Raw genomic sequence first — 21,167 nt, 5'->3', positions numbered from 1 at the left:
ATCATGATATCTGCAAACAGATAAAATTTGACATCCTCTCTTCCTATTTGAATACCCTTTATTTCTTTCTCTTGCCTGATTGCCCTGGCCAGAATTTCCAATACTATGTTGAATAGGAGTGATAAGAGAAGGCATTCTTATCTTATACCAGTTTTCAAAGGGAATGCTTCCAGCTTCTGCCCATTCAATATGATATTGACTGTGGGTTTGTCATAAATAGCTCTTATTATTTTGAGATACATTCCATCAATATCTAGTTTATTAAGTTTTTAACATGAAGAGATGTTGAGTTTTATCAAAGGCTTTTTCTGCATCTATTGAGATAATCATGTGGTTTTTGTCTTTGGTTCTGCTTATTGGATGGATTGTGTTTATTGATTTGCATATGTTGAACCAGCCTTGCATCAAAGGGATGAAGCCGACTTTATCATGGTGGATAAGTTTTTTGATGTGCTGCTGGATTCAGTTTGCCACTATTTTATTGAGGATTTTCGCATTGATGTTCGTCAGGGATATTGGCCTGAAATTTCCTTTTTTTGTTGTGTTTCTGCCAGGTTTTGGTATCAGGATGATGCTACCTTCATAAAATGAGTCAGGGAGTAGTCCCTACTTTTCCATTGTTTGGAATAGTTTCAGAAGGAATGGTACCAGCTCCTCTTGGTACCTCTGGTAGAATTCTGCTGAGAATCCATCTGGTCCTGGGCTTTTTTTTGGTTGGTAGGCTATTAATTACTGCCTCAAATTTAGAACTTGTTATTGGTCTATTCAGGGATTCGACTTCTTCCTGGTTTAGTCTTGGTAGGGTGTATGTGTCCAGGAATTTATCCATTTCTTCTAGATTTCTTAGTTTATTTGCATAGAGATGTTTATAGTATTCTCTGATGGTAGTTTGTATTTCTGTGTGATCAGTGGTGATATCACCTTTATCATTTTTTTATTGTGTCTATTTGATTCTTCTCTGTTCTTTATTAGTCTAGCTAGTGGTGTATTTTGTTAATTTTTTCAAAAAGCCAGCTCCTGGATTCATTGATTTTTTGGAGGGTTTTTCATGTCTCTATCTCTTTCAATTCTGCTCTGATCTTAGTTATTTCTTGTCGTCTGTTAGCTTTTGAATTAGCTTGCTCTTGCTTCTCTAGCTCTTTTAATTGTGATGTTAGAGTGTTGACTTGAGATCTTTCTAGCTTTCTGACGTGGGCATTTAGCGCTATAAATTTCCCCTAAACAGTGCTTTAGCTGTGTCTCAGAGATTCTGGTACGTTGTCTGTTTGTTCTCATTGGTTTCAAAGAACTAAAGAGCTTCTGCACAGCAAAAGAAACTATCATCAGAGTGAACAAGCAACCTACAGAATGGAAGAAAATGTTTGCAATCTACCCATCTGACACAGGTCTAATATCCAGAATCTGCAAGGAACTTAAACAAGTTTGTGGGAAAAATACAAACAACCCTATCAAAAAGTGGGAAAAGGATGTGAACAGACACTTCTCAAAAAAAGACATTTATGTGGCCAACAAACATACGAAAAAAAGCTCACATCACTGATTATTAGAGAAATGCAAATCAAAACCACCATGAGATACCATCTCATGCCAGTTAGAATGGCTATTATTAAAAAGTCAAGAAACAATAGATGCTGGTGAGACTGTGGAGAAATAGGAAAACTTTTACACTGTTGGTGGGAATGGAAATTAGTTCAACCATTGTTGAAGACAGTGTGGTGATTCCACAGGGATCTAGAACCAGAAATACCATTTGACCCAGCAGTCTCATTACTGGATATATACCCACAGGAATATAGATCATTCTACTATAAAGACACATGCACACATATGTTTATTGCAGCACTATTTACAATAGCAAAGTCTTGGAACCAACCCAAATGCCCATGATAGACTGGATAAAGAAAATGTGGTACATATACACCATGGAATACTATGCAGCCATAAAAAGGAATGAGAGCATGTCCTTTGCAGGGACATGGATGAAGCTGGAAATCATCATCCGCAGCAAACTAACACAGGAACAGAAAACCAAACACCACATGTTCTCATCATAAGTGGGAGCTGAACAATGAGAACACATAGACGCAGGGAAAGGAAGGGAATAAGCACATGCTGGGGCCTGTTGGGGGGTGGGGGGCGAGGGGAGGTAACCTAGAGGATGAGTCAGTAGGTGCAGCACAGCACCATGGCACACTTAGCTACGTAACAAACCTGCACATTCTGCACATGTATCCCAGAACTTAAAGTAAAATTTAAATAAATAAATAAATATAATAATAATATAAAACAATTTTATTATATTGCAATATTTATAAAATATGAAGCCCACCACTTTATTTAGTAAATACCATGGACTTGTTGGTTAATTCCATAGACCTTAATCCAAAAGAATGATTCTCTATCAAACAGAATTTTTTTTAAGGAGAACAAAAGTAGAAATAGGAAAATGCATGGAGTGCCAATTTAATTTCAAAGTGTTTCAGTTTCCTGAAGTTTTTGTTTCTGAACACCTAGCACAAAACGAGCTGCACAGGTTTTTACTAAATGTGGAAGCTCTATTTAAAATAGTCTGACTTAAAATCAAGATGGTGTGGTGTATCCCAGTTCCCCTTTATGAGATCCTGGGGTGGGCACTTTGACAAGGCAGTCACCCCCAGAGGAGCTCGCACTGGAGTCCAGCCAGAAGCCGGTTTGCCTTCTAATCAGGAGAAACTCCATGAGCAGAGGAATAAATGGTTTAAGATGAGTCCAAAACTAAAAATACATGAGCAGATATCCCTAATTGCAGGTATTAATTTGTAAGCTTATTCTACTAAAATGAGTACCTCTAAGCAGCAGGTGCCTGGGTACGACACATCAGGGATTTATTTCAAAAGATTCTAGATTCTTCTGGGCAGGGTTGAGGAATACAGCTTGTCTCTAATAAAATTGCTGACTTTCTTCCCTTGAATTCATGTAACGCCATTAGATTTTTAACTCAAACATATGGCAGAAATTGGGTGAAATACCCCTTCAGGAAACTAATAAAAGCAACAAGTTAGCAAAAGAAAAAGAATTAGGACAAAACGCAAATTGAAAAGCCACCAACATTTTTTATCTGTCACTACTTGTGTGAATATCTTCAGCCATTCATATGATTGATGGGGGAATACAGAAGGAAGCATTTCAGACAGATTTCCCCCGGAATCCTCGTCAGTGGTCAACACTGTTAGTCAATGCATCAGACAGTTTAAACAGGCAAAACTGTAAACCTACGATGTTACTAAACCTGCTACCAATTGAAGAAGAATGAAAGTTCTTTGAAAGTGTTAATATTGAAAAAAGCTTTCAGTTCAAACTAACACTTTAGGAAGTTTTCTGCCAGTTGTCACAAAGAATTTACAACGTTCTGGTAGATAGAGTGTACAGATGTAGGGAACATTCTCAACTATTTGTAAGCATTAGAATTATTCAAATACAATTATTCAAAATTGGAAATATGTAAATACTAACATTTGCATATGAAGAAAAATTATGTCTTCATATATGAAGACTTTGTGTTTTAGTAACTTCCAGTTGCTTCTGTAGCCTGTTCACAATAATTCACACATAGTTGAGTGAGGCTTGAATCAGTTCAAAGTATGTGTCAGACAGGAACATATTAAGTCTATAAATTTTAATCATGATATACATTTATAGAATATAAATATGAGGTATATCATGGTGCTTGCAAAAATGTTACATATTTTTAAATATTCTTGTAAGTGATATGTTTAAATATAATTTATTCAGTTAATTATTTTTGCCTGGTAATTTTTCTTCCTAACACAATGTCTAATGGTATATTCATGGCAGGATCATTTTATTAAATTGTAATCTAATTTAGATTCCCTGTTAGGAGAGAAACACTGCATAGGAATGTCAGATCTAATTATAAAAGCAGATGAGGCTTTATGGCAGAATTTCAAGTCTCTTGTATATAGAAATAAAATAGCAGTTATAGTTACATCATATGTAGCCAAGTTACTGAGAATTTATTTATCGTATCTACGTTCTTCCCCTGCCATAAAGGCTAAGAATTTTCACATATTAGATAATCAGCATCTTTTATATTCAGTGATTAAGACACCTACATTTAGTGGTCTCCTTTAATTCTGAGACTATCAGAATCATGATACAAAAATGTTCCTAATAATATCTACCCTTTCAGTAACTTCTGTCCTGTACTTAATGAAGTTTAATTCCTGTCTGGGAGGCCCCTTCACTGAGAGCCCACGTGCATCTTCCAAATCTCACTGAGCTGCTGCAGATCCCTCGCTTCCCCACTAGGTACTGTGTCCTCTGTGCACACCCACTTGCACATGGGCCTGTTTCCCCACATGGGCTGAAATATATACTTGTCACATATTAGGTAAACAGACACTCTTTGCTCCACATGGAGTCACAAGAATTGAAAGAATTCCATGGAACAGATGTGATTTGTTCCCAGGGTGAAATTTGGATTATAAAAAAAGCCCAAAGAAGTCAAGCCACATGCCGTATATCAACCAGACAGTTAAGGCAAAATTATAATCTCCAAAGTTGAAAGCATAATCAGACTTTGATTTTGTAAAAATGATAATAGCAACTGAAAGTATAACCTATAATTATCCTGCTACCAGGTATTTATAGTATAATGTTAGTCATTAAGCAAGTAAAAGCTATATAGCTGGCTGATGGCTGGATGCAAACCTGCCTCAGAAAGCACAGCCTGCACCCAATGGGTTCTCAAGCATTTTAAACTGAACTAGGTTGTTCATTCAACTGATTTAACTAAATAGTGTTGTTTTCCATCGTTTTCATTTAGGGTTTATAAATTTTTTTATGCTTTCTCCTCCTGTATAATGAAGGTTTGGGGAATTGCTGGGGAAATGGATACAAATACTTACAGGGATTTTTTTAATTGATATATCATACACTTCTCTCTTTTAAAGTGTACATGTAAATGGGTTTTGTAGATTCTCACAAAGGTATGCAGTCATCAATACTACCAGTTTCCGAACATTCTCATCACCTCCAAAAGAAACACCATACCCAAGAGCGGTCATTTCCCATTTCTTCCTCCCGACAGGCCCTGGCAACTAATTTTCTCTCTATCTCTAAGGATTTGCCCGAGATATAAGCGTTTGAAGTAACCTTCTGTTAAGAGAATAGAAGAGTTATTCACTAGGCAAACTGCAAATATCTGTTCCCAAGGGCTGCAGACATATTTAGAAACAGTACAAACAGAAAAGAGCAAAGCAAGGGTTTTTTAAAGCCACAATTTAGGGGAATTTTTTTCATTCACGTGCTTTGCAAATCAATCGTCAGAATAAAATAAAATACTGTGTTAGAGTTATTTCTGCCATAAAATCACAGGCACTTGAGACTCCAGACTTGTTCACGTTTTTGCTCTTGCCCGCTTCCCCGTGTAAGAGTTTCTTTCTTCGTTTCACTAGATGAGAATGAATGCTCCAATCCCAATGCCTGTGGCTCTGCTTCCTGCTACAACACCCTGGGGAGTTACAAGTGCGCCTGCCCCTCGGGGTTCTCCTTCGACCAGTTCTCCAGTGCCTGTCACGACGTGAATGAGTGCTCGTCCTCCAAGAACCCCTGCAATTACGGCTGCTCTAACACGGAGGGGGGCTACCTCTGTGGCTGCCCCCCTGGGTATTACAGAGTGGGACAAGGGTAAGGCGGCCTTCAGCCTCAGCACATAGAGGAATACATGGTTCCTGAGTGAGTTCAGTCCACCCACCACTGCAGGGAAGAGTACAGTGTCTAAAAGCCAAGCCGCAAAAGCATTGATTAGAGCTCTTAGGGTATACAGATAAATACCAAGAAAGCACACACAGACTGTGCTCAGGGTATAGGATTACTTCCTTTGTGATGAGCATAAAACCTGAACTTGTATATAAATATCACTCTTTGTTCCTCTTATTAAGGGCCTGAATTGATTCAATTTGACCCAAGGCCAGAGACTAACAGATGCTTAAAAATGCGGCTCACATGTTGCCATGGATACCTGGGCTGTGAGGTAGAAGTGGAAATGGCCTTGCCTCAGGTTCTTCTACAAATTCTGGAAGGTGCTAGCACAGTGATCACTGAGGAAGGAGTTTGTCCCTTTCTTTGCTCATGTGGCTTTTCTATTGCACAGAGAGAGGATGGTGCCTAGTTGGTGTGGTGTCATTCAGCACGGGCCTGACCCACAAGACAGGCTTCCCTCCAACTAGGCGCACTGTCTCAAGTTCCATGGGCTGTGGCAGAGGTGCTGGCCATTTGCATCCTTCCAGGAAGGCCATGGTGCTCAGTAACACAGAAGATGGTCATTTAGAGATCAGTCCAGGTTGCCTTCTTTGAAAGGAGCAGTGTGCAAGGCAGGGACTAAAAGGCATGGACCAAGTCTGTCCAACAATGGTGTATGATAATAGCTAAAACAAAAGGCTTGCTCTAGACAAAGGTCATTTAGAGCCTATTCATTGACTCACTAACCAAAATATAAGTTCAGAAATCTCAGTTTTTAAAGCAGGGAGCTTTGTTGCAAGCAGCAAATACAGGCTTTAGGCCCCTGAAACAATGGAACCTGTCTTAGCATTCTCTTTGGAAATTCATACCTTACTTTTACTTTCTGCAGTTAATTATGCTCAGTACTTCAGTCTAATTAAGATTGAAAATTGGGAAAGCATGGGGCTCACCCTCAGAAGAATTTTGCTGTTTCACAATAAGGGAAAAGTTTATCTATTGTGTGTTAAAGAATTGTAGGGGATTGTGGCTCATCCCTGCAATCCCAGTACTTTGGGAGTCCGAGGTAGGAGAATCGCTTGAAGGCAGAAGTTGGAGACCAGCCAGGGCAACATAGCAAGACCCTATCTCTACAAAACATTAAAATTAAAAAAAATTAATTGGATATGGTGGTGTGTGCCTATTGTCCCTGCTAATTTGGAGGCTGAGGCATGAGGAGCTCTTGAGCCCAGAAGTTCGAGGCTGCAGTGAGCAAGATCGTGCCACTGTACTCCAGCTTGGGAAACAGAGCAAGACCTTGTCTCTAAAAGAAAAATAAAAGAGTTGCAAAGAATATTAGGGTTTTTTGTTTATGAGTTTAGTGTTTGCTCTGTTGGTTTCGTGTTTCTGAAGAGTCTGCTCTACCACTGGAAAACTATGGTCAAGTCAGTGATAAAGTCTAACAATACTTTGCTTTTTGCAAATAGCCACTGTGTCTCAGGAATGGGATTTAACAAGGGGCAGTACCTGTCACTGGATACAGAGGTCGATGAGGAAAATGCTCTGTCCCCAGAAGCATGCTACGAGTGCAAAATCAATGGCTATTCTAAGAAAGACAGCAGGCAGAAGAGAAGTATTCATGAACCTGATCCCACTGCTGTGAGTAAATCCCACTTTGTGTTGCCACAAAATTTTATCCCTATGGAGTCATGTATACAGTGCAGTTCACGTCGTTTTCAGCCTCATTGAAGTTAATCATACCTTGAATTTAATGGATAAATTAATGGACCCAGTATGGAAAAGACAAGTAAATTAAAGTGATTGAATTATTAGGTCAAAACACAAAGCTTGGGAGAAAAGACTTTAAGATTCGCAGTTTCAGAGCATTTTCTCTTGTTGTAGTTTTTGATTTATGTGGGAGGGTATGTCCATCTAGGAAAGAGCTATTTTTACATGATTCAAAAAATGAAATTATTTTTACTTTGTTCAGTTCTGTTTTATAAATGTATAGCATACAAGGCTGATTTTAATTTTCACTAGGGAAACCAAGTAGGTCTCATATTCTTTGATTTATTTTTAAGACAGTTGTTCCTTCATTAAGAAGTTTTGTCTTCCAAATCACTTGTATTCTTTAAGGAACTGAAGTTGGAAATTGCGAGCCACTGATATTTCCTTTCCCTAACTGCATTTTGGCAGTGTTTAAAGGGGTGGGCTGCAGACTACCTGGTTTTGAACATAACTCCCTGGCCCTCCCTATCTGTTACCTCTGTTACATAGGTTGTGTTTATTTAACTTCTCTCAACCTCAGGTTTTTTCACCTGTAAAATGGGAATAGTAATACCTCTGAAGGCTGATGGAAGGGTTAATTGAATTGAAACATGTGAACTGCCTGGAACAATGCCTGACATATATATCACATGTGTTCAGTTCCTGTGAATGATTAATATCTCATATCTAGAGATCTTGATGATTTTCCCAAAGATCTGAGACAGCATGAGGTCGTCACTCACCACTCTCTGCAGTTAATATGACTGAGAAATTACCCCACCAAAAAACCTAATCAACAACTGGCTGGCTGTGTGAATTGGACGACTTGCTTCAGTTTTATGGGCCTCAGAAACTTTGTCTATATGACCTGACTTGTCTAGCCAAAAAGTTCATGATGCTATTTTATAATAATAAATAAGCCAGTGTTACATTTACCTTAAGTAGACTAAGATACCCAACTGATGTTTGACAGTTGAGATATTCATCAAGTTCCCAAACTACAAATCCAGAAGTTCTGCTTATAAACTTTCCCATTGGGGTACTAGGACATAATTCTGCCTGAACACTGATGGGCACTTCTGGGTCACCACTGCCAATTCCTCACTTAACAGATGCCCAATCAAAGCATTGTGGTTTTTATCCTATCTTACTTATATCATTTGTGCTCCTCCCAACCCTCTGAGCAAAAGTCAGACTTGGTTTATCTGGGCCCTGCCCCACTGGCTTTTACCAAAGATGCTGGTTTGAACTGGAGCCCTGAGAACTCTGCAAATCACTCACTCTGTGTACCTCTGATAGCTCCCAGTAAACTCACTCATCATTCACTTACCTTACAAATCAAAGCCCAGCCTTCAGACAGAAGATTCCCCTGGGTGCATTCCCTGCTGATGCCCAGCAGCAGTACTTCTTATTTTGACTCCAGAAAAAAAAAAAAAAATCATTACCTAAATTTTAGTTTTTAAAAATTACTAATTAGCACAGTATTTCATAAACTCATCAAAAAAAAACTTGAAATGGGAACACTCTGTAGGCCCAGTCCTGTACCTTTAATTACCTCGTTAAGGTTGAGTGAGAAGTCATAAAGATTTACAGGGTATTCTCGATGGAATTGGCCTTTTCTTCCAACTGACAAAAATGTACAATAGCCTCTTTCACAGCCACTGCTGGTAAGGAGAGTGCAGAAAGCGGGAGTGGGAAGCCACAGCCTGTCCTTGTGACCAGAGCCCCTGCAGCTGATCTCTTTCTAGTCCTCTGCTTGTGCTGTAGAAGCTTGTCCCAAATCATTTCCTGTTCTTCCTCCAGGTTGAACAGATCAGCCTAGAGAGTGTCGACATGGACAGCCCCGTCAACATGAAGTTCAACCTCTCCCACCTCGGCTCTAAGGAGCACATCCTAGAACTAAGGCCCGCCATCCAGCCCCTCAACAACCACATCCGTTATGTCATCTCTCAAGGGAATGATGACAGCGTCTTCCGCATCCACCAAAGGAATGGGCTCAGCTACTTGCACACGGCCAAGAAGAAGCTCATGCCCGGCACATACACACTGGAAATCACTAGCGTCCCTCTCTACAAGAAGAAGGAGCTTAAGAAACTGGAAGAGAGCAATGAGGATGACTACCTCCTAGGAGAGCTTGGGGAGGCTCTCAGAATGAGGCTGCAGATTCAGCTCTATTAACCCTTCACAGACTTGGGCCCAGGCTCAAATCCTAGCACAGCCAGTCTGCAGAAGCATTTGAAAAGTCAAGGACTAATTTTAAAGAGGAAAAATAATAATAACTCTTGTTTCTTTCCTCCCTGTCTTAGACTTTGAATGTTGACCCTCACAGGGAGGGATAATTTAGACTCTGGTATGGCCAAAGATTTGAGCACAAAGGCAACCGTGGTTACTGTATTTTTTATATAACTTCATTTAAAAATATATTAAAAGAAACCTAAATGTTCAAGATATCAGCATATGGCACTAAATGCACAAAAATAATGTGAGCTTTTTTTTTTTTTTTCCTGTTAGCAGTCTGTAACACTTTGGGTATTTTGCTATAGTTGCTAATTAAAAAAATATAGATGTTTATTTATTTTTAATGCAGTAATATATGGAGAAATGAACAAACTATGTAAACAAAAAGGGAAACTCACTTGTTTTTCTTTAGATTTATAAATTTGAGCTATTTTTTTTAGAGGTGCTTTTTAAAAATCCAATAGATACAAGAGATGTTTCCTTTGGTTTTCTGCCAGTCATCCAGCTGATACACACCCGATGATTTTAAAGAAAGCCACACAGAGCTGAATGGGCAGTGTAATCAATAATTTAAAAGACATGAATGTCATTAGATCCTTTATAACGTAGATCGAAGCCAAAGCAGCTCATTTGTGACAACATTTCATATCACCAGACACACCAGGCAACAGAAGATGAAGCACAACCACTGTAGCAAAATACCTTGACTGCTTGTGAGACCATTAGCATTGCAGGCCAAACCGTACTGTATTTCCTTCTCATAACCTCAAGGAACCATATGTGCTACCCACAACACCTCATTCTTACCCAGGGTGCGCTGCGTACTCATGGTACTGTAGGCAGCTGAAGAACCGCCATTCCCTTGAAAGGGAACACCTGGCATTCTGTAGTGTTTCGTGCTGTCTTAAATAATGGTGCATTTATTATGTTCAAGTTATTTCAGGATTGCCATATGTGCAAACAAATCATGCAATGCAGCCAAGGAATATATGTTGTTGTTGTTGTTTTAAACCCATTTTTTTTTTTTAGAATTTTCATTAATACTGTAGTTATACACCATATGCCTCGTTTTATCATAGCCTATTGTGTATGAAAGATGTTTGTACAATGAATTGATGTTTAGTTTGCTTTAGTCATTTAAAAAGATATTGTACCAGGATGTGCTGTTAAGAGTACGTATCCATTATTCTTCTCAACCCAAGAACCTGTTCCCTGGACCAGTGACCAAACCTCATATGTGAAATGGCCAAAGCACATGCAGGCTCCTGGTTGTTCCTCTCAAACCTGTGCTGACCAAAGATTGGTAACCAGTTATACCCAGTATTTTGAGGTTTTATTGTTTTTTTAATAACTAAAAAAAAAAAAAGGAACAGTGTAAATTTGTAATCAAGAGTTTGTGAGGAAAAACTTATGGTTTTTGGTTTTGTTTGTTTTTATAGGTCTGTGTATCAAATATGACACTTTTCTTGCAATAAAGCTTATTTTGGGGTATTTTTCTGACTGAAAATTTTATGAGACCACAACGCCTGTTGTATTTGTGGGAGGGGCTGGGGGCTTTGTCTATGGGAACCTGTATTGAAGTAATAATAGAGAGCCAGACACACAGGAAAATAAAGGAATGCTGGCAAATCTGTGAAGCAAAGTCAACATGTATTCAACTGATGATTATGATTTGAAGTTACATTCAAATAGAAGGACATAAAGTCATTTACTTATGCATAAATTCTAAGCTTCCTGGGACCCATCTTTCTGGAAACTTCAAAGAATTTCTTCACTTCATGCTAATGCCCCCATAAAGTATCCATGAGGAAGTGAAACATTCTTTTAGAGAATCTTACTTCTCTAAGGTAGAAATTTCCTGAACCCAAGTTTTTAAGCAAAGGTAATAGCGGGCATACCCCAGGCCAAAAGGCATCTTCAAAAATAATCTAAACCTTATCTCTTAAAATGGTATACAGTTTATTCACTGGAGAAGTGGATAGATTTAACAAAGTATTTAGCATGAACTCCCTTTTGATACACTGCTAAAACAGGCACAGAAATGTTTCCAAGACTCTTAGAGATTAATTTAATACATGGTTTAAGAATTTATGCGCTTAAATTTTTTATCCAAGGAATAAGTAAACAAGGAAATATTGTGACTGATCTTAATGCTGTTCTTTGCCAATCAGAAATTAGCTGCATGGAGTAAGAAAAGTATTTGCCTCAAGGCATCCTTTAAAACTCAACATGCATATTCAGTTTCATCTGGCATCTATTATTGGTACAGCATGAGTATTGTAATATGAAATTACCTGGAACCAAATTTGACTCTAGCCTTGAAAGTTGAGCAACAACATTTAATTTACCTTTAACTTGCTCTTAAAGAAGTTTGAGAATCCACATCTTTAGGTGCTTTACGTAGAAGATAAAAAATTATGAGGGGTTTAAGAGAAGAATGAAGTAGAAGGAAATGACCACTGCAAGACACTCCTTCCAGGAGGAAATGTCTCAGGTACCTTTGGTAGCTTTGTTGCCATTTTTTTTACTGTGAACACTGACAAAATCAGAATGAATTTGTCTGTCTCATAACGAACTGCTAATGACATTTTCTGCACTATTGTCATTCCCATGAATGTCCCATTTGCTCCAGAAACTACCTTGGCTAAGTTATAGAAAACCTTGCAGGAGAGAAAGGTGTGATGTAAGCCCAGACACATAAACCAAATCCACTGGGCATATGTATTAGTTAATAAGCAATAATTTGGTCTTTAGCTGACATGAATTCTGTTTCTACTTGTATTTAAATTTGGAGCTTTAAAAAATGTAGCTCTATTTAGTACCTTTTGCTTTTGCTACTTGTAGTAGATAAAAGTTGGATATTTTTGCACGTGAACATTGAATGAAATTCAGGGACAAAACGTTTAGAGTTACACTAAATTCAAACATCTGCCTTTTTGCATTATCTAGGAATACTAAACAGGATAATTCATACAGTCTTTCTCTTTTAAATACTTTAGGGTTTTATTTTGCATTAATTGCCTTCCTGGTTCAGAGAATAAACATGTGGGGTTGAGGATGGGAAATACAACTGAAAATTATAGAGCATCAGTCTACTAGAGTCCTACAAACCTTTAGGGAAACAAGGTAATTCATATATTAATTAAAGCATATGAATTTGCTGTTATTTGGCCATGTTTAACCTACAAAATGGCAATTGTATGTGGTTCAATTTAATAGTTCAGAAATACATTCCTCAAGAATTGACTGGAAATCTGAATATATCGTTTCTCTTCAAAAGACAGTAACCCATTCACTCCTTGCTATGCCATTGTTGGCTCATTTGTACTCCTAGTTTACAATAGTCCACAAGAACATAATTTATTCAGACAACCACTTTCTTTCAAGCTCCAAAACACTGGAAAGAGTCTAAATCACACACCTTTGGGACCTCAATGGTATTATGGAAGCTGTTCAAAGACAAAGACAAGTCCATTGGGAAAGGTTGGAATACAGCACAATGTTTTGTATTTTTTTGTTTTTGTTTTTCCTTTTAAAAACTAAAGGAAAAACTTGAGGAACTTTTACTTCTTGAGAGAGAAGAAAAGATGGAGATTCATTGCTACCCAACAGGAAGTAAGGGTGTCAACCATGTCTGCAATCTCATCCCAGCCTCCATTTTTTTAAAAACACGTTTGCTTTCTCAAATAGATACAAAGCCATGGTTTTCTTGATCAATAAGGAGTACATGTTTCTGATCTCACCTCCTTTAAAATTATTTCAGTGTACAGAGCAGTGGAGTCCTAAAATACAATGTGACGAAAGTTCTCTGAAAAGGAATTTGAAGAAAAGAGACTTTATTCCAGTGAACAGTTTGCAAACTGAGAAAATACAGTTTCAGTGTGAAACAAAGGTGTGTTCCAGAAAACAAAGAGAAGATTCAGATTTTAGAGCAAAAGGTCATGCCCAGGTTCCCAATCAGGTTCATTTATGCAAATGAAGTATTCAAAATTGCTTAGTTCTGACTGGTTGACACAGTTGAGTCCTGATTTGTCAATATAGCTGAGCCCTGATTGGCGGGGGGGACAGGTGAGCTCTGAATGGTTGGTTTCCAACCCCCAAACCAGAAGTCTCTGTCAGATGCTTCTTTCAAAGGGTTGATGGGGGCAGGGTTTCTGGCCACAGGTTATTTTGGCACCTACAAGGTATCCTGTCTGTGTCAGATGTTTTGCTAAGCTAAATTAAATGATGGGTGTTCATTAAATGTCTAGATCATTTCCAGGCAAGATGTAATTCCCTGTATGCCCTGGCCGGCAGAAAGCATGGATTACCCATGGATTCCCCATGACTAACTGAAGTGAGTTAAAACAGAACCAGGCAGCTGTGGCTGGGTGAAGGACTGGTCATGTACTTTGTGTTCTTAGAAAGATGTAAATGTATCAGACCTCCCTGTCTACAATCAAGCCAAACCAGTTTCCGTTGTAGGTGCCAAGATAAACTGTGGCCAGACACCTGGTCCCTCCTGGCCCTTTGACAAAAGCATCTGACAGAGACTTCTGGTTTTGAGCTTGGAAACCATCCAATCAGAGCTCATCTACCCTGGCCAATCAGGGCTCAGCTGTATTGACCAATCAGGACTCAATTGTGTTGACCAGTCAGAACAAGTTTGAATACTTCATTTGCAAAAATGGTCCTCATTGGGAACCTGAGTAGGACCTTTTGCTATATCAAATCTGAAGCTTCTCTTTGTGCTCTGGAACCACCTTCATGTTACACCAAAAGCTGCATCTTCCCAGTTTGCAAATGGTTACTGGAATAAAGTATCTCCTCCAAATTCCTTTTCAGAGAATTTTTATTCACATCATTCAATTCAATCATTCAATTCACCCACTCAGGCAGTATTATCTTGTAGTTAAAAGAAAAAACTTTCAAATCAGTCAGACCTGAATTTCAATTCCATCTCCTTGGACAAGTTACGTAACTTTTCTGAGACCTGGTTTCTTTCCTAGGATGATCTTTCCTTACACTGTGGCTGAGAGGATTGAATGAGATAGTACAGGCAACGCCATTAGCATAGGGCCCAAGCAGATAGCACACATTCAGTAACTGTCAGCTGCTCTTCTTCCTCCTTCTACTCCTCTTACTATCATCACTATTAGAAGAATGAGCTCACAATCCACACAAAGCTCCTTTCTAAGCACGGCCTGGAACTACTGCTTTCTCATGGAATTGTAGGAACAAATCCAGATAAATGGCAACCAGGAAAATTTTCTAAGTGCTCTGAACCTTTAGTAGTCCTGGTGTGGTCATGAGCGTTTATCGTCTCCACATCACTCTCCCCTTAACAGAATTGTGGGCGACAGCCCTGAAAGGTCAAGCTACAAATGCAGCGGGAGCCCTCCCGTCTCTAGACCTCCAGGAAACCAACCAGTAAGGAGAATATGGGCATCTGATCATCCCTTTGAGGTGATTTAGTGCTGTTGAATATCAGCGCTAGAAAGGCCTTTAGAGAGCCGGCACAGTGGCTCATGCCTGTAATCCCAGCACTTTGGGAGGCCAACGCAGGTGGATCACTTGAGGCCAGGCATTCAAGACCAGCCTGGTCAACATGGTGAAACCTCATCTTTACTAAAAATACAAAAAATTAGCCAGGAATGATGGCAGGTGCCTGTAATCCCAGCTACTCAGGAGGCTAAGGCAAGAGAATCGCTTCAACCTGGGAAGCGGAGGTTGCAGTGAGCTGAGATCACACCACTACACTCCAGCCTGGGCAACAGAGTAAGACTCCATCTCACAAGCAAAAAAGAAAGGCCTTTAGAAATCCAATCCTGTTTATAAGTTTACAAGTGGGGAAAGTAAGGCCCAGAGTTGTAACATAGTTCATTGCAAAGCTAGTTTCTATCGAGGTGAGGCGAGAACCCTGGTTGCCTAGTTGCAGTCTGGTTCTATTCGTATTTCTACTACATGGTAGGCCTATTTGGATCTCTTCTAAACCCTAAGATATAGGCCAGTTCCCATGGTTTTGGCTCATCTTGAATCCAAAAATATTTTCCAAGCACGATCCAAGCACTGCTTTTTGTTTTGTCTCTCCCACTGTCTGTGTAACTGCTCCCAATCTCTTATAAACCAGAGATTTGTGTATGCACTGAAATGCCAAAATATTGGCGGCTACATAGTAGGCCCCACCCCAATCCTGTACTTCTGTAAATACATATTAGAGCCCTGGCTCTCAAAGGGTTAAATGTTTTATTTAAACCAGACCTTCAAAACTTTAAAAACACTTACACATTTGTTTTACTAAGAATGCTTAAGGAAAGTACACTAGTTGCTTGTGTTGCTTAATTGTCATTTTTTTTTTCCTTTTCCTGAGAGCCTAAAAAAGATATTACTAGATTAAGTTGGCTTACTTTCGAAATAGCCAAGAACCAACAGCTCCCATTAGTCACTCCCATTAGGGCTGCAGCTTAAATGTCAGGATGTAGTATAGACATTTTCCAAAAGAAAACAGGAAAATGCTTTACATGATTTTTAGAGCAAGCTATAGGGAAAGTTAACATTAGTAGCCTTTGCCAGACAACTACTGCTACATGTGTGAGTTCCATTGATGAAATAACAGTAGAAGCTGTGAATGGCCAGTTCCTAAAAATGTGCCAAAAATAAAGTAGGCTTTTGGTCTGTTTAAGCTGCCTGGGTTTCCACCCTAAGGCCACCCCCTTCCTTCCACTCTACCTGACCTCAGCTTCCCTACACTGATGGAACCTGCTCCTGTAGGAGTGGATTTAGAGCCTCAGGCTTGTGCATTTGTGATCTTCAGGCCTAAGGCAGGGTCCTAAGACCCGTGACCATGTACTAGAACCTGGGACTTCACCCTGTTATGAACCTGTAAACTTCACAGAGCCAAGGCCAGAAAATACTCCATGAATGAATGAAGGGAGGGAGAGGATTCTGACTCTCTGCAGAGTGGAGACTTATGGACCAGCACAGGAAATTGGACCTTGTCCAAGGAGTGGGTGGTATCATAGTCATGATTTTACTGGAAACCCTCAGAACAGGTTTCTGGAGATCATCCTGGAGGTATCTTCCTGTCTTCTAGGAGGACTTTCTTGATTTATTCTGCTTTTCTCCACTTTTCTAGAGAGCCCCTTAGGTCTCCCCCAGGGTGAGAGCAGATTGAAGAAGCTGTTGAGGCAAGCTGGCTGCAATCTTGACTTGTCCCATTAGGATATCCTTGATCCAAACCTGGACTGAGGTTCATGCTGCTTCTGTAGAAGTCTGGGTTTGGGAACTGGTACAGTAATTTTTCTTCGAAGAGACATTACACAGTTCTTATTTCTGGAACAACTTGATTAAATGAGCATCTGTTGGGTATTACACAGACCTAAAATGATTTTCCCTCCAAAACCTTACAAATAATTCAAAGAAACAAGCAAGACAGCCACAAAGAAACAAGATAACCACATGTTATAAGATGGTGTGTGCTTAAGGGCCATAGTGGATGTCTCAGATAAATGGCCCAGACTATTGGAAAAGGAGTGGTCAGTGAAGTGCAGACTGATGGGAGATTTCCTGGTAATGCTGGGACTTGAGCTGGATCTTGTAGAATGAGACAGTTTGAGATACGTGGCAAAGAGTAAGAAGGAATTTCCCAAAAGATAGAATAGCATGAACAAAATGTTGTAAGTCATAATGTGAATGGTATATTGGAACACAAAGAAGAGTTAAATCAGTGGGCCTGCCAGGTGCAGTGGCTCACACCTGTAATCCCAGCACTTTGGGACACCAAGGCGGGTGGATCACTTGAGACTAGGAGCTCCAGACTAGCCCAGCCAACATAGCGAAACCCATCTCTAATAAAAACATAAAAATTAGCCAGGCGTGGTGGCACACGCCTGTAATCCCAGCTACTCAGGAGGCTGAGGCAGGAGAATCACTTGAACCTGGGAGGCAGAGGTTGCAGTGAGCCAAGATGGTACCACCGCACTCCAGCCTGGACAACAGAGCCAGACCCTATCTCAAAAAACAAAACAAAACCCATAGGCCTTAACTGATGGTACCATGAAGGAAAAAGATGATTAGGAAGGGTAAGGCCCAGGTATGAAGGACACTGAAGGGCATCCTAAGCCATTTAGACTTTATCCTGTAGTCCGTAGCTAATGACGAATCATTGGTGTATGGCTGAGAATTGATTAAGAAAAGACGATCTAGAACCAAGGCCTGGCAACTTCCCACATCTAGAAATACAAAAGGAGATTTGTCACAACTCCTGAGAGAGAGAGAAAGTAAAGAAGTAGTAGTAAAATCAGAAGACAGTGGTGATGTCAAGGATGCCTAGATAGAAAGGTATTAGTCTGTTCTTGCATTGCTATAAAGAAATACCTGAGACTGAGTAATTTATAAAGAAAAGACATTTAATTGGTTTATGGTTCTGCAGGCTGTATAGGAAGCATAGTGGCTTCTGGGGAGGCCTCAGGAAACTTTCAATCATGGCCGAAGGGATAGCAAGCATGTGTTACATGGCCAGAGCAGAGCAGGAGGAAGAGAGAGAGGAGGGGAGGTGCCACACCTATTTTTTTTTTTTTTTTTCGAGACACAGTCTCACTCTGTTGCCCAGACCAGAGCACAGTGATGTGATCTCGGCTCACCACAACCTCCGCCTCCCAGGTTCAAGTAGATCCTCCTGCCTAAGCCTCCTGAGTAGCTGGGATTACAGGCATGTGCCACTGCAAACGGCTAATTTTTGTATTTTTAGTAGAAATGGGGTTTCACCATGTTGGCCAGGCCACCAACTTTTAAATAACCATATCTACTGAGAACTCTATCACAAGAACGGCAGGAGGGGGATGGTGCTAAACCATTAGAAACCATCCGCATGATCCAGTCACCTCCCACCAGGCCCCACCTCCAGCATTGGGGATCACGTTTCAACATGAGATTTGGGTGGGGACACAGATCCAAACCGTATAAGAAGGCATTTGGGGAAAGCATCTTGAAAAATTTTTGCTAGTAAAATGAAATCTCCTTTCCCAACCATATCTATTTCTCACGCCCCCCAATCTTCAACTCTTCCTTCACTTTAGTCACTTTGTTGCGAGCAATGACAGAACAGTGTACATGACTCTTGCCCATAAATTAAAATGAGAGGTAGCATGGGAGAGAAGGAAAAAAGGGTAGACTTTGGGGCAAACAAACAATAGGGTTTGTATCCTGGATGCCACTCAATTGCTGTGTGGTATTAGTCAAGTTATGTTCGGTTTTAAGTATTTTTTTTTAACAACATACCACCAGTTTTGTTTTGGGTAACTACTCACCACCATTACATAAAGTCATACTAGGACTTAAGAGTTTCTGCTCTCCTGGGTTGGATTTCTGTATCCCTGAAATTTGAATTTTGAGCAGAATAATACAAGAGCAGATAACAGATCTTGCATTCATCCAAGCAGCACCCTAATCAAACTATGAGTCAGTTCTTGCAATCTAGACCCCAGAAGCTGACCCATTCCATCTTCTTTCTAAGCCTGATTTTTCAGTTTTTACAAAATTATCTGAGCTATCCCACATCCTTGGAATCAATTACTTTTATTGTCAAAATAAGTTGTTGCTTACATCCAAAAAACTCTAAACAATATCTATCCTACATTAGGATTGTTTTGAGGTTTAGAAATACAGGATACTCTGGCGGGGTGCAGTGGCTCACGCCTGTAATCCCAGCACTTTGGGAGGCCAAGAAGGGCGGATTACCTGCTGTCAGGAGTTCGAGACCAGCCTGGGCCACATAGAGAAACCCCGTTTCTTCTAAAAATACAGAATTAGCCTGGCATGGTGGTGCATGCCTGTAATCCAGCTACTCAGGAGGCTAAGGCAGGAGAATTGCTTGAACCCAGGAGGCGGAGGTTGTGGTGAGCTGAGATCACGCCATTGCACTCCAGCTTGGGCAACAGGAGTGAAACTCCATCTAAAAAAAACCAAAAAAACCCAAAACAAAACAAAACAAAAACAAAAAAACAAGAAATACAGAATACTCCCACCCTCCCAACATGGGACCTAGAATATAGCGTCATACAACAGACTGATAGCTTCTCTATTGATGTCACGAAGGAGCCCTGAAATTTCCCCAGTCCCTTCTCCTGTGTCCCTTATTACTGTGAATAACTAAGCCAGGATCGTTCTGCAGTTCACAAGAATTTTGTCACCTTTATTTATTATTTCTTGCATCCTCCCCAACTCTAGTTTGGGAAGGATGGAGTTAGGAAAGGCTGTGCTGGACTTGGTCCCAGGAGAGGTAAACCATAGCCTGGCCTCTTGTTTCTGGAGCACATGCTGGAGAAAGGTGGTCTGTTCTGCCAGGGAGCTTGCCCTTTACATTTCACAAAGGACCTAGGAAAACAGCCAATAGAGGAACCACTCATGAGCCCCAAGGATTACACCCAACAGTCCCAAGAAGGGTCAAAATAGCCCAGCTAAGTAGGAGAAAAATAAATCAAATGCTGTAGCTTTATGTCAGCCACTTGAATTAGTTGGATTTCTTTCCATGCTATCATCCTTTGCTCTTCCTGCAATACCCTGCTAAACCATTCCATGGGCTGATTGAGTACATGCATGTGAAGCTTTATGTGGAAATTAATTACACAAGACATTTTTGGAAGAATAAATGCATTTGGCCTAGGAAAACCAATTCGCATCTTAAAGAGCCAGCTTCTCCAAATGCCAGTTCTGTCAGCTAACCTATTCCAGCAACCTGGCGGTTTAATTCTTCTCCCTTGTCTCCTTGGCCACACTACACACGAATGGTTTTCAGAGTAGGGAAAAAATGCTTTCCGGTGTCTGTTTTAAATTTGTTTCTATCTACTTTATGTGTCTAACTTTGTCCTCGTATTTGTTTTACAGCAAAAACAAAATAGAGGAAAGATATCAACCATATCCCCAAAAGTTTATACAAGTTACTTTTTGCTGTTGGTAATAAAAGCAATTCTGTTTTATAGCATAGATCCTGTCCATAAACTACAAACATCCACTTTCCTCACTTCCTTCAAATCTCTTTCGAGGGCTGATGAAGGGATAGCCAGTGACATTGTGAAGGTCCCTCAGGGTCCTTCTAATAGCAGGCATTTCTATACAGTCTATCTGTGGGACCACAGAGGCTGTGAGGAATCTAATCGCCCACTCAGTCTTTGAAAGAGGGAAATGAAAACACACTTTGATCAGAGAAAGCCAGGATGAGGAGATGTTTCCCTTAGCCCAGTCCTGATTCCATCTGTTAGCTGCTGCTACCTTACAAGCCCTAAAACAAGTCATGCCTCCTCATATAACATATATACCGGAATATGAGACAACCTCAAGTATTTTCCCAATTGAGACTATTAAAAAGAGAAAGAAAGTGAGTTTGGGGCCAAATTAAAACGATAAATTTTATAAATTGTATAAAATAACTTTTTACTTTCCATGTATCAATGTAATTCCATACCTAT

At 39.9% G+C, this 21,167-nt stretch overlaps 1 protein-coding gene across 1 annotated transcript in view; it reads left to right on the top strand.

The window, feature by feature from the left end:
• FBN2 (fibrillin 2) overlaps positions 1-11,214 on the top strand; it is a 280,535-nt gene extending 269,321 nt beyond the window's left edge. Inside the window, exons 63-65 of the mRNA XM_003826666.7 lie at positions 5,457-5,688; positions 7,206-7,377; positions 9,289-11,214. Coding sequence (XP_003826714.3) covers positions 5,457-5,688; positions 7,206-7,377; positions 9,289-9,663 — 779 coding nt within the window. The 3' untranslated portion in view covers positions 9,664-11,214. The remainder of the gene's footprint in view (positions 1-5,456; positions 5,689-7,205; positions 7,378-9,288) is intronic.
• Positions 11,215-21,167: the final 9,953 nt, after the last annotated feature.

Source organism: Pan paniscus, chromosome 4 (assembly GCF_029289425.2).
Source record: "Pan paniscus chromosome 4, NHGRI_mPanPan1-v2.0_pri, whole genome shotgun sequence".
NCBI lineage: Eukaryota > Metazoa > Chordata > Mammalia > Primates > Hominidae > Pan > Pan paniscus.
Note: the sequence above shows the minus strand (reverse complement) of the source record. Positions and strands in the feature narration are given on the sequence as shown.